Source organism: Poecilia reticulata, linkage group LG18 (genome assembly GCF_000633615.1).
Source record: "Poecilia reticulata strain Guanapo linkage group LG18, Guppy_female_1.0+MT, whole genome shotgun sequence".
NCBI lineage: Eukaryota > Metazoa > Chordata > Actinopteri > Cyprinodontiformes > Poeciliidae > Poecilia > Poecilia reticulata.
Genome location: NC_024348.1, coordinates 1,430,343 through 1,445,064, shown reverse-complemented (window position 1 = coordinate 1,445,064; position 14,722 = coordinate 1,430,343). Strand labels below are relative to the sequence as shown.

At 39.8% G+C, this 14,722-nt stretch overlaps 1 protein-coding gene across 1 annotated transcript in view; it reads right to left on the bottom strand.

Moving 5' to 3' along the window:
• aco1 (aconitase 1, soluble) overlaps positions 1 to 14,722 on the bottom strand; it is a 71,601-nt gene that overhangs the window by 35,851 nt on the left and 21,028 nt on the right. Inside the window, exons 7-13 of the mRNA XM_008434831.1 lie at positions 14,310 to 14,449; positions 14,049 to 14,220; positions 13,759 to 13,859; positions 13,473 to 13,589; positions 13,068 to 13,227; positions 12,845 to 12,980; positions 9,712 to 9,796 (exon numbers count right to left, since the gene is read on the bottom strand). Coding sequence (XP_008433053.1) covers positions 9,712 to 9,796; positions 12,845 to 12,980; positions 13,068 to 13,227; positions 13,473 to 13,589; positions 13,759 to 13,859; positions 14,049 to 14,220; positions 14,310 to 14,449 — 911 coding nt within the window. The remainder of the gene's footprint in view (positions 1 to 9,711; positions 9,797 to 12,844; positions 12,981 to 13,067; positions 13,228 to 13,472; positions 13,590 to 13,758; positions 13,860 to 14,048; positions 14,221 to 14,309; positions 14,450 to 14,722) is intronic.

The window sequence follows — 14,722 nt, the reverse complement described above, 5'->3', positions numbered from 1 at the left end:
GAGATGTTTCCATCCCTGAAATTATGATGCATAGAATCATATATCTAAGTCTAAACTATGTTACAGAATAAACGCAATAAAAACATRCTTTATCTGTGGCATATGATCATATGATCGGTACACTTAATGATATTAGTGATTAGGTAATGCATTAGCAAGTACTTTTACTTTTAATACTTAAGTATTTTTTAAAACAGTACTTTTTTACTTTTACTTAAGTAGAATGTTAATGTGGTACTTTGACTTTTACTTAAGTACATTTTTTGAGTACTTTCTCCACCACTGCCGGTAATAAAAACAAAAACAAAACAAAACAAAAAAAAAAACACAAACAAAATTTAGAAAACAGTACAAAGATAATTAAAGGTTGTATGCTAGTTCAAACAAATGGGTTTTGAGTTTGGACTTAAAATATTGCAAAGACTCGATGTTACGGAGATCAGGTGGGAGTGAGTTCCAGAGTTTGGGAGCAGAGCGGCTGAATGCTCTGCTCCCCATAGTGACAAGACGAGCAGGGGGGAACAGAGTATTCAGCCGATGAGATGGACAGAAGAAGAGGATCTGAGGGAACGGATGGGTGTGGCAATGTGAAGGGAGTTCGAGAGATATGAAGGTGTGAGGTTGTAAACTACTTTAAAAGTTAGAAGAAGTATTTTATAGTTGATGTGATATGTAATTGGAAGCCAATGGAGCTGTTGTAAAATAGGTGTGATGTGATGAATTAAAGGGGTCTGTGTAATGATACGAGCAGCTGAATTTTGAACCAATTGTAATTTATGCACAGTTTTCTGTGGTAAACCAAAAAGTAGAGAATTACAATAGTCTAAACAAGGAGCCTGCCTCCCACCCGGGAAAGCCTGGTTCGAATCCAGACAAGGACAACACTTTTTTCATACCCATATTGACTTAAGTATGGATACAGGAATCCTCTTTGATGTCTGGCCCTCTTGGTATCAAGTCATAAGCACTATGAGCCCTGTCACTTTGCATCTCTGTTTGCAAAGTGGTTCGACTCCAGCCTGGGACAACACTTTTTTGGCAGGCATTAAGTGAAAATTTTTGTACGTATGAAACATTATCGCACATAAAACAAATTTCTCTGCTACATATGAAGAGTACAACATTTTACATTATTAAACTCACTATATAAAATCAGAACACTTACAATCCAACATCAAAATACAAAAACACAGCAATCCAAAAAAAGTAAATTACTCCTTATAAGTTAAAGTGCAGAGAATTTAAAACAAAATAAAATGATTTATTTTTGGTTTATTTGGACAGGTAAAATACATAATCCACCCATATGTCATAAATACACTTTGGTGGCAGTCCAGCCCATCCCCTCACACACAGAGTTGACCACAGTACTTAAGCACTTTGTAAAATACACAAATTACCCCTGTGTCAGGAATCTCCTTTGGTGTCAACAAGCACTTAGAGGCCGAGAAGCAAGGACTTCAAGTCAGTGCCCCTGTTAAGGCAGGTGATCCAGAACCAGGGCCAGTCATGGAGCTTCTCTACCTGGGAATGAAGCACCGAAACCCCGCAGGATGTTGTCAAAATTTCCCTTGTCTGGTTCTCCAGGACCAGGGCTGGACTTTAGTCCATGGATCCACCACGACCTCCAGAACCAGGGGCACTCACGGAGCTCATCTACCCGGGATTCAGGCACCCAAACCCCGCATGGACCTCCAGTTTACCACCCCTGGTCCTCCAAAACCAACACCCCCACCACTGGTCCCACGGAACCTCAACACACACTCACAGTGGACCACAGTACTCAAACACTTGGTAAAATACATAATCCACCCATATATCCAATATCCACCCACAGTCGACCCCACTACTCAAACACTTTGAATAACATATAATATACCCATATGTCAAATATCCACCCTCATGGCAGGCTCTCTGATCTCAATATAATGGTTTACCATCATTTCATTTGCAATACAAAAGCTCCATCCAGTGGATGTTTGTAGCTTCATTAAAAAAGTATAATTATAAAAAAATCAACAAAATGTGTTAAAATTAATAATCTCAGTAATTATTGTTTCAACAAGGTGTTGCGCAATTCAGTGCGTTTCGGTTCCATTAACAAAAAAAAAAAAAAGTAAAGGCGGCTCAGACTGATTGACGAGCAGAGTAGGCGTTTAAACTAGCTACTCAACCACCACTGTGTTCATGATAGGCTTATTAATAATTGAGAAATAAATATCAACCTGATATCATAACGGACTGAATGTTGTGTTTTTAAAGTAATCTCTGCTCGGACTGAATGGGGGCGGTTGCCACGGCAACTTGTGTGCTCAAACGACAAGAACACCCGCTGCCGTGTGCTTGTAGGAGTGTTTAGGCCCCGTTTACATGACAACGATTTCGGGGGAAAACGGAAGAGTTTTGTTGCGTTTGTAGTGTGCATTTACACGAAACCACCGAATGTTTTCTCTAACAACGGCACAGATTGAAAACGGGTTCCAGAGTGCGATGTTTCTGAAACGTCGTGTAAACCTAGAAAACGGATATTTTCTTCCAGAGAATCCCCAGCTCATGCAAAGTATGACGCAAAACATAGCTGCTTCCTACAATCCACAGAAGAAGAAGAAACTACTCACAATGCTGGTGTTACTGTTTCCCAGATACGGTTCCCTCAGCGCCTCTTCACCGCTCCGCACCGCCGAGGTGGCAAAATACACGGCTGCTTGTTCAGCGCTCTTATCTAGAGAACTACGGACCAGGACCAGCCCGGCTCCAGAAGAGTTTAACAGGAGGGGCATCGACTTATTTTGGGGGTCAAAATGAATCTAAGTTGCTGAACATAGACAACAACATCAGCAGCCTACAGGCTACTTGTTAACAAGCTTAACGTGCTGTATTGATATTAGCTAGTCATCTTTTAGCTAACATCACCTGCATCCAACAGCTTACGTTTTGCTGGTTTGCTGCCATGATTCTAACACACCTGCGCAGCAGCAGCAGGTCTCCTTCGCTGCCTCATAGGTGTAAACCCAGCGCGAGCGTCTCAGCTTTCATGTTGCGTTTGAAGGCGGCTCGGAAAAACAAGTTACGACTTGTTAGCAACGGATTAAACTGTTTTAACTGCTGAAAAAGGTAACAGAGGACACGGATATGGGACGTGCGGGAACTCCTATTTTATCAAATTGATATAGGAATAACAGACTGTTGGCCATTCCAAGGTAAACACAATAAACAGCTTCCAGTCCGGGGCCGCTACGGACACCGTGAAAGCTCAAAGTTATCCCACTTTTTCCAACTGCATGCGCCCTAATCAGACGCACACAATGCGTGTTCTCTCACGGAAATCCACAAGCCTTCAAGTACAACTTTTTTTTAAACACATGCGCACTTTCAAAGTTTCAAAGAACCTAGCACCAACTAGGCGCAGCGAGAGCATTACACGTTTTCGATGTGTACCGTTACTGTGTAAACACAGATCGTAATCAGAACGTTATCGTGTAAACGATCCAACAAAAACGGAACAAAAGCGCAGTTTTTGTTGGATCGTTGTCGTGTAAACGCCCCCTAAAGGTAGGAGTATTTAAAAACCACTGAGTTGATCGTTTGTTCAGGTTGTTTTACTTGTTTACCTTTGCTGTGGCTCATCACACCTGCTGTAGTTTCTGAACATTCAATAAACAACAAACTTGGACTAAATACCTCGTTCGTTTGTGAGTCTATGTCACAACAAGCATCAAATAGGACAAATATATGTAATTAAGTTTTAACAAATTCTACCGCAATAATTATGTGAAATTAAATTAATTATATCCCAACTTCAGAAGATTTGCCTTTACTTTTACTGGGCTCTTTGGTTCCTCCTATCAGTCTGTAGTTTCTCATATTGAGGTCATCAAACCAAATTTCAGATCCACCATGACTGACTGACACCTGCTGGTGTCAGGTTTGAAACCAGCTTCTGACTGAGAAACCAGTAACAACCTCCCAGTGTCAGAATCTCACTGAGGAAGAAACTGCRTTARGTTTTCTGTCACTTTATTATTTCTGCTATAATGCAGAGGAATATAATTATATTAATAGTTAAAAGTCATGTTGTTGGTTGATTCACATTAAGATATGCTTTGACTAAAAAGAAATGTACTGTGTCAAATGTACTGGGTCAATCTAACCTAGAAGTCAGAAAGAAATTCAGATCGGAGAGATGTGGAATAAACAATCACCAAAGAGGAAAAGGTTAAGTTGTTGTGCAAGAAACCTTGGCAAATGTCCTTTCCTGCTTGTGTGCGAGAAAGTCAGCCAGGAATGGGAAAGAATCTTTGTTTGGACAGATAAGGAACCAACAACTTGACTAATAGTTCTTCTGATGGAGCAGATTTAATTTCCAGGAGGTCAACCCCTAATTCTCGGAACTTCCAACACACACCTAGTGTAAGATGGAGCCAGAATTGCTATGTAAGTGAGATTTGGTAATGCCATTGGTCAAAAGCTTTCCAATACACAACAGTAGGGCTGGAATGGTATAAAAATCTGATGTCAGAAGTAAGAGACAAGACATTTTGGATTTCTGAAACGATGAAAATGAGATGATGAAAATGTGATGTGGAAATCCGCAGATGTGGATTAAATGTCTTCCTGTTTATCTATGAGCAGAGAGAATGGAGTTTTGTGTATTATTTCTTATTTATGTATTCCATGAGGTTAGCACCTTTAAATTCTTCTATAAAGTGGTGACACCCGACGTGCTGATTGAGCTGATTCAAGTTAAAGAGGATGGAAAGGGTACTCTCTCCAGACTGGCTGCAAAACAGGGAACCAGGCCCAGACACAGAAAAGAGGTAAGATTTTTTTATCTCTTAATTATTAAATTGTAGAACGGTTTCCTGTCTGCTGGCGGTCTGAAGAGCTAAAAAGAAATTAAGTTATTTCCTGCTCATTGACAAACAGTAGCTTGCGCAAGGTGGGGTTGTAATAAGACATTTAGATTCATAGTTATCTAGTACATTTTGGAAAGATAAACAACCCTAAAATAAGCACCTTTGTCAGTCTGGCTTTACACCCCTTTTGGCGATGGTAACACTTAGGAATTTTTTTTCCGCGTTATAAGTTACCGCATATCAGCAAACCTGGTGTAGCAGGCACTTTCGCGAGCTGACTAATTAATAAGATATCACAATTTGTTAGATACGGCAAGAGGCCGTGAGTTTTAATATTAAGCCTGCTGAATCTGCGAAGAGAGATTGGGATCTCTATGAAAAGCGCTGAGAATAAGGAATAAGAATAAAAAGAGGCCAAGAGAGAAGAAGGTCCTTCGTGAGAGAGACCAAAGTGGTTCTCAGAAAGAGACCGAAATTGTTCTCTATAAGCGAAACCGAAATGGTTCTCCAGCGAGGAAACCGAGATTCTCTAGTAAAAATGTGGCCGGAGATAAAGTTGAAAAATGAGTAAAAGCTGTTAATAAAGAAGTTTCAAAAGTTGGAAAAATTGTTTTTAGGGATAACTTTTGTGAATTAAACTGCAGTAACTGTTTCTATAAATTAACTGAGCTCTTGGACTTATATTGACTAGTTCCCCGGGAAAGAATAGAATGAAGGGAGAGACAGAAAACAATAAATGGCCTAAACTGCAGTGAATTCTGAGATCTCTGAGTTAGTTCAGATAAAGAAAACCTGAAGTAAGGATTTTAATTATTTGTTCAGGTAAAAATAATAGCTAAAGTCAATAATGTACACAACGGTGTACACGCATAAATTAGGGAATTAACTAGATTACCATGAGACTCTAAATTATGTCCTAAATACCCCGGAGAAGAGGTATGGAGTGTGTGTGAGTAGGCCTTCTGGAATGATGTGGATCTGTGCGCAATGGGATATACAATAAATATTTGTGTGAAAAATATGTGTGCATGGATGAGTGTGAAAGAAGTGGACGAGTAAAGTATGATAAAATGAATGAAAGTCGAATGAGAAGTGTTTGATGAAATGTGGATGCATATGATGGGCAGTTAAGTTTGCATGTTTTGGCTTTTCTTCACTGATATGTGACAGAGCTTCGCTTTGTCACATATCAGTGGAGAACAGGCTTGACTGAGTGAAAATGGTGAAGGTGGTGTGATCGCTAGGAGTTAGTGTGTGATGCGTGCAATATGGTAGAAGTGTGCATGCTTTGGCTTCGCTGCATGAATAGTGGGTTGTGAGACTCAATGATCTCAATGAAGGGTTAAACTAAGCAGGGCATAGATAGGACAGGCAACGCATATACAAACTTAGACAGAAATGCACTGCCCTTTCTTCGTCTCCATCTCAGTTGGAAAAAAAAAGAAAAAAAGCGGAGCCTGAGAGCAGCCGACAATTGGGGATTTCCACTCGCTCTCTTGCTTGAGTGCGCGTTCATAACCTTACACACATACCACCACCCTCTCCTAAACCCATACACACACACACGGATACACGCACACACAAACACGCACCCTGACACAACCATGATTATATGCACAAAGCAAGAGGAATGAGTGCGAGCGAGATTATCTATGATATTGTTCCCATGTCGTCTGTTTGTCTAAATGTTGATTTTTTTTGTCATAAGTGTGTTTTACTAATATCTGTACAAACCTGTATAGTTTAGTTATTTTGTTGGGGTACAATTCCAATTTCACATTGACGGATCCATATGAAACTACAATTTTAAATATGTTTCAAGGCCTTTAGTCATCCACAGCATGCCTGACTTCTCAGTACTCAAAAGTCCGGACTGTAGTGAAGGTTGGCAGGACGCCTTTAAGATTCTGCAATTGATCATTTCAAATCTGTAGGAGTAGTGAGTCAACAGAGTCAAACGTTTGGATCTAAATTGTTTCCTAGTTCAAGAATTATTACTATCAAGGCTTTTGGAAAAATGGGCATGAAGTGGTTATAATGTGAGAGATGTTATATATTGAGTAAAGAGAATTATTTTATTTTTAAGATTTTATGATCATGAGACACAAATGTGAACAGTTATATATTTTAACACATTGGGTTAAGTTGAAAGTATGTTATGTTGATTTTAAGTGTCATGTGAAGATGTTAATGTTGTTTATGAATTCTGTTGTAGTTGAACACCACAGTCTCTACGCCTCCACCTCTACGTCACAGAATGCAGCTCTGAGCAGAGGAGAGAGAGAGAAAAGCAGAGGAAAGGAAGAAGGGGGGCTTAGCTCCAGCTGCTGTGAGCTGCAACACGGGCGATCCAAAGAGAAACAGGGCCCACAATACTGACATCTATCCATTCAGTTTGAGTGAAACAGGATATAGAATCTTAATTATAGGAAATACAAACGGCAATTTAAAACAACTAATTGGGCAAAGGACTAAGTGTTGATTACATAGAAATTAATCAATGGAATAGAATATTCTATTAGGAATTTGTTGCTCATGATTACCATTACTCATTAACATACACAGGAGACACAGTGAACCAGTGCAATAATAGCAAAATAATAGGTTATGGAAAACATATTTTAGATGGGATTGGAAAAAAAAGCAAGTATTGTAATGTAATACTTATTCCCTTTCAAAATTATAGTTAATATGGTGATGGAATTATTTTGCTATTGGGAGACCTCTGCAGTCTTGAACACAAAGACACAGACAAAGCTACGATTATAATTGATCAAAATTGAGTGTGGCAGTGAATGGGATTTAATAAAACAAATGATTTGATTACAGATGAAATACAATAACTCAAATAGTCACAATATTACTCACTAAGAGGTGGATCTGTTGGCCATGATAGAGTTGCATATGACAACTTTGGCACTAGAGGAGAAGTGCCTATGAAGCTGCTGGCTGGTGACGTTGTGTCCTCACAGCATGTCAACATGGAGAACCAAAACTCATCACACAGCAGAAACCTGTGTGGACCATGGAGCACTGGCACAACGCCTGCTCAAGGAATGATGCTCAGGCCAATAACAACAACGGCTGAGCACAGGAAACGGTCTCCACTTGTTGGCGACGGCCTTGGACGAAGGAGCAGCAGCACCGGAACAGACAGTCCATCAGGAAGAATATAAGATGACCAATTAATTAAATAAGTCTTCATTAATACCCTCCGAACCTTTCTTAATCTTAATCGTGCAATCTGGAAGTTAATTTCATAAATTATAAATTTGAGCATTCAAATGATAAAAAATAAATCAAAGATAATTATTGAGAAGAAATTGAATCAATTAAACTGGACTTAAAAAAGGGTGTAAACGCTATTTTTATTCTAATACATTTTTTTCTCAATTCTAGTTCAAAGGTTTTCAGCTAAAATTATACTACTGGATCAAACAAACATTTTGGGGTCATTCCTGAAATACAGTGTACATTTAATATTATATACCTAGTCATTACATAAGCACTGTATGGTAGATATGACTCACATAATAGTGTGAATAGTTAAGCTTCACAGCACTGGATTGAACTAAAGGTTATCCAGCATATCTGACCTAACAATGCCTCTACATTCACACGAACAGAATTAGATGTTGCTAAATCTTTTTGAGTGTAGAACTCAACAGGAACTGTGCTACACAACGCTACACTGCATCGCTGCTGAGAACTCATTTAGTGCTATAATTCAAACCTTACTTCTACTTTGTTCAAACCGTGCTGATATGTCCTATGATGATGTTTGGGTAAAAATCATTGCGGGTACCATGGTCATCAGTTTCACTGGTGCCTGAGGGTGGTTGCCTAGGGGACCATGGGATAATTTTTTCCTCTAATAAAAGATTGACAGAGAGGGTTTTTTAATCCTATACCAATGGAACTTATGATCATGGGAAAGCAATGCACTACAAATTAACTAGAAAATAAGTGTGCCTTTTTTAGGGGGGATATGTAGAGGAATATAATTATATTAATAGTTAAAAGTCATGTTGGTTGATTCACATTAAGATATACTTTGACTGAAAAGAAATGTACTGTGTCAAACGTACTGGGTCAATCTAACCTAGAAGTCAGAAAGGAATTTAGATCGCAGAGATGTGGAATAAACAATCACCAAAGAGGGAAAGTTTAAGTTGTTGTGCAAACGTCCTTTCCTGCTTGTGTGCGAGAAAGTCAGCCAGGAATGGGAAAGAATCTTTGTTTGGACAGATAAGGAACCAACAACATGACTAATAGTTCTTCTGATGGAGCAGATTTAATTTCCAGGAGGTCAACCCCTAATTCTCGGAACTTCCAACACACAGACTTCCTGGGTCTGGCAAACATAACAATTTGCAATTGTTATGTTTGCCAGAATTGCTATGCAAGCGAGGTTCGGTAACGCCATTGGTCAAAGCTTTCCAATACACAACAGTAGGGCTGGAATGGTATAAAAGTCATGTTGGTTGATTCACATGACTTTCTGATGTCAGAAGTAAGAGACAAGACATTTTGGATTTCTGAGACGATGAAAATGTGATGTGGAAATCCGCAGATGTGGATTAAATGTCTTCCTGTTTATCTATGAGCAGAGAGAATGGAGTTTGTGTATCATTTCTTATTTATGTATTCCATGAGGTTAGGACCTCATGGAATACATAGTTTACATCTATAACTGATGTAAATTTGAATATAAAATAAGTCAATAGAGTTTAATTTGCAATTGTTATGTCTTTGTGTCATGAGGTAGATCTCAGGCAGCTGGTGAGAGAAAAAGTAGATCCTGCTCTCAAAAAGTTTGGGCACCCCTGAAGTAGAGCAATAGTGTTACACATACCTTAGTTATGGCCTCCACCACTGAATCAGGGAGTGGACCACTGTTTCCAATACACGTCATGCAGCCATAGCCAACAACCTCAAAGCTGACATGAGACAAAAAAACAACTGTTAAAGTAGAATGTGGGTCCGTGTATTTTCAGGCAGTTCGTTTTTTTTTTCATTTCAAATGAAAAAACAAAAATAGACTAGTTTTTTTGTTTTTCATTTATTAAACCAAAATTGGAAATCGGATAACGGCTCAGCTCCACTCCTAACCTGATTTCCTATTAAGTGCACAAAATAAATAACAAGCGCTCAATTTCGATTTTTATGATTTCATTTTTGACAAGCAAGTAAGTAAAGTTTATTTATAAAACACTTTTCACAGACATAAAATCACAAAGCGCTGTACAATAAAAATCAACCTTAAGAACCCTATAAAACACAAAGCCACCGGAAGAAACACAACATAATCAAGAGATAAAAGCCTGGGAAAATAAAAATGTTTTTAGATGCTTTTTAAAAATCTCCACAGAGTCAGGAAAACTGAGCTGCAAGGGCAAACTGTCCCACAGCCACAGACTGAAAGGCCTGGTCCCCTTTAGTTTTTAACTGTGTTCGTGGAACAACCAAAAGATTCAGAACGAAGACCACGAACAGCAGAATATTTAGTTAAAAGTTGACAAAGATAATCAGGAGCGTGGCCATGTAATGCTCTGTATGTCAGAACAAGAACTTTAAAACAAATAGACTAAAAGTCTAAAAGTCAGATCTGGTCATCATGTGAATGAGGTAAGTCCAGCCATGCTCAGTTCAGCAGAATTTAGAAGCTTTATTTTTCTAAACTGGTACCTTTCTAGATTACAGATCATAAACTACACTGAGAACGCAGCGAGCAACGCAGAGGATCCCACAATGACTAGGGACACAGGTAAACTTAAATATACTGGGGAAAAACACAATCAGGAAAACAAAACAGCTGCGTTAATTAAGCCCAGGTGGCAGCGATGAAGGCAACAACTAATGACAACAGAACCCATCATGACAGGGAGCAAAGTAATGAATATAGAACAGGAGAGATATGACAGGATTTACTGGATTTGGTGAGAAGTCTGGCTGTTGTGTTCTGTATAGATTACAAAAGTGAAATTGGGGCTTTATCCAGGCAGGTAAATAGGGCATTACAGTAGTCTAGACGAGATGATACAAAAGCATGACTGATTTTCTCTAGGTCAACTCTCGAGACCATTTGTTTGATTTTAGAAATGTTTGAGTGAAAGAAACAAGAATGACAAACAGCCTTAATGTGTGAGTCAAAGCCTAATGATGAATCAAATGTGACACCAAGATTTTTACCTTTGATTTTACTAACGGACAAACGGATGCAATTGTCTGGCTGATACTGTTGTGTAGGTCAGTGGTTCCCAACCTTTTTACCACCATGGACAGGTCAAGGCTTGGCAATTTTACTGCGACCCTGATCCACCTGATCCTGATGTGTCACGATTGATCTGGTCCAGTCGGTAGAACGTTGGGACTGCTCCGATCTAAAATCGGACATATTCAACATTGTTTTTGCAGCCTGTGGGGTTTTCATTGACAGTGAGCGAGAAAACAGCCTTTTAAATGTGACAGGTAGCCAATCAGACAGCGCAGTGACGTAAGCACGGAGGGGAATCCCAAACAGCTGAATAGAGTGGCTGCCACGCTGTCATTTATCCAACGCCTTTTCTTTTTGTTACTTCTGTTATCGCTTAAAATGAGTCCACAAACTATCACTGTTTCTACATTGTCATCCGTGTTTGTTTATTCTAAATTCACGTATGGTATGTTGGGGATTTTACGGGATTTTCTTCTGCAACCGGGATGTTCGTGACTGGTATCAGTTTGTTTGTGGTGTGTTGCTCCTGCCGTGTGGCTGGACACATGATCTAATCGAACCTGCTGTACTTTTATCGGCTCGTGTTGTGTGTGGTCACAGAGGTTTGGAAAATCGGCCGACAATTCTTAAATCGTGCTGTGTGAACCAGACTTAAGACTCACAAGCTGTACTCCTCTAATCTCGACTACTCCTCTAACGCTGTAGTCAATGCGTTAGGGCAGCTGACGCTGGTCAGTATGGTAATGTATACACATCCCTTCAAAATAAGATACAGATGCGCCACAAAAACTAACCTTTTATTTTCATGAAAATTTTAACTCTTGATAATGACAAATCAATGGGAACCTTGAGCTTATTTGTCTGCAACGAGACTGTCCCACCTGGGAGTGATGGGAAACAATGACACCCAAGGTGTGTTACTTAAGCACAGGGTGCTAGGTCTCTATGTGGCGAAGCAGTTTGAAGACTCCATTCCCTCATTATTGAGCCGATCGCCGCATATTACAGAGCGGGCTTGTAATGTGGGAATCACCTACCGGTCTGGGATAAATCCATTCTCATGCCTCTTTTCTGGGTCTTTTCCCTTTAGCAAATAAACTGTCCAAGGACATCTGTTTCTTATTGCTTGTGGGCTCAATGTTGGCTAGTGTGAACTGAGAAAATCCAGTTAAAGGATTTTCAAAATAAAAAATCCTTCAGATTCAGATAATACATTAAACGGAAATATTTAATTATTTCTTGTGCGTACCAATTGGTCTACGGACCGGTACCGGTCCGCGGCCCTGTGGTTGGGAACGACTGGTGTAGGTGACTGAGAGCAATAATTATAGTTTCTGACTTACTGGTGTTTAGAACCAGAAAGTTACTGGAGAGTAACTTATGGGACAAACATTGGACGAGGATGACCCACCTGTCCAGTTGATGCAGTCTAAATGAAAAATACAACTGAATGTCATCAGTGTAAATGTGATAAGAGATATCCGACAAGGACTGAATAATACCAGCAAGTAGAATGATATAAAATGATATAAAAATAAAATAAAAGTGGACCCAAAACTGAGCCTTGTGGCACCCCACAAGTTAAGGGGGCATCGTCGGAGGAAAATCTGTCCATCTTAATGCAGAATGTCCAGTGAGCTAAAGCTGAGCCACAAATACCAGCCAGGACCTTTAGGCTGTTTCACCAGGATTGCATGGTCGGCAGCATCAAAGACAGCACTAAGATCGAATAAAACCAATGATTAAAAGATCATTATGGACTTTTACTAACCCCAGCTGAGACATGAAGTCCATTACGCCACTCTTCTTCAGGTAGTAGGTCACCACTCCACTGCCAGGTGACAGGCTGGTCTTTATGTACGGCTTCACATTTAGACCATTCTCTATTGCTTTCTTAGCAAGAAGCCCTGGAACAACAGATGTTAGCAGTCAGTTTTGATTGGGTCAGTGGGTCATTTCAACATTAATGCCACGGACAGATGTGGTTCATCCACCTGCTCCAAGCATGACAGATGGGTTGCTGGTGTTGGTGCAGCTGGTGATAGCAGCAATGACTACTGAGCCATGGCCCAGAGTATACTCCTTCCCACTGAACTGGAAGGAGACCGCAGTGCTATGGCGTTCAGGTGCCACCTGGAAACCCTTAAATCCTTGCTAAGAAGATCAGAATTGAACGGTAAAATTAAATAGGTTTGATAAAAGCAATAAAAAAAATAGAAGAGTCACTATTTAATGATATTCACCACTGAATTTCACAGACATCATGGTCAATCATGGTAAAATACAGTATAAAGTTGAATAAATTCAAAAGCTGAAATGTTTAACATAACTTTCGCTATTGTGTTGTGGCTTTGCCTTTTGTTGACCCTTCTATCTAAACCAACGCAAATTGAACCAACCTTTGCTCCCAAACAAGACTCAAAATCCGTTTTCATTTCAGAAACAGGAATCCTGTCCTGTGGCCTTTTGGGACCACTGCAGCAAGGAACCACTGTGCTGAGGTCTAACTGTACTACCTGAAAGAGAAAAGAAAAACAAAGATCCAAAAGTCTTCAATCAGCCTTTAATGATTCAAATTGACTCTCTGATTTTAAATCCCAAACATACTTTTTTTTTTCTTCTTCAGTTTTCAAACAAATTATGCAAGATTAGTCTCAATGTTTTGACAAAGATGAGCTTAATTACATGAGTGAAATCTGGATCCTGGGCAATATTATTGTAGTCTCTGAACATGCCTGCTGCCTTCAGGTACTTGGTAATGTAGGCCAGAGTTTCTGGTTCCCGTCCTAAAACAAGACACTATCATCACTTTTGATGAATGAGGTAAAACGTCCAATATCCACAGCTTCAAACTTACAGAGCATAAAGAGCAGCAACTGCTGAAAATCACATACTATTTTCTGTTGAGTTAATTCTAGCAATCTTAAAAGTCTCCAGAAATAAGAAAACTCTAGTTCACACAGCTGGACACTCACCAGTCTGCTCCAGGTACTTCATACTGATGTCATCCACTGGGAAAAAAGCCGCTGTGGCTCCGTACTCCGGACACATATTAGCAATGGTGGCTCTGTCAGCAATGGATAGCTGGGCCACACCCGGGCCGAAAAACTCCACAAATTTCCCCACAACGCCCACCTGACGGAGGTGCTTCAGGTCCAAGAAGTGGAGGAGTACGAAATGTCAGGGACACTGGACCATTTTGTTGTCATTTCTGCAGATAACCTCTGACTAATTACCTTAGTCACAGTGAGGACGATGTCAGTGGAGGTGATGAGCTTGTCTGGTGTCCCATGCAGTTTGTATCCCACCACCTCAGGAAGCACCATGCTTATTGGCTGCCCCAGCATCACAGCTTCTGCTTCAATGCCCCCAACACCTGAACAGCAAAGGCTGACTTTAATTCAACAGCTAATCAGTACCTTTAAAACTTGTATGTTGAAATGGGGTCCAACTGACCCCACATACGTAAAATCTGTATCATTTTCCATAGACCTCTATGTTTGCCTCAGTCCTCGCATGCACAAGGGTTAAGGATGACATGCTATGAATGCACACTATCTATCTATCTATCTATCTATCTATCTATCTATCTATCTATCTATCTATCTATCTATCTATCTATCTATCTATCTATCTATCTATCTATCTA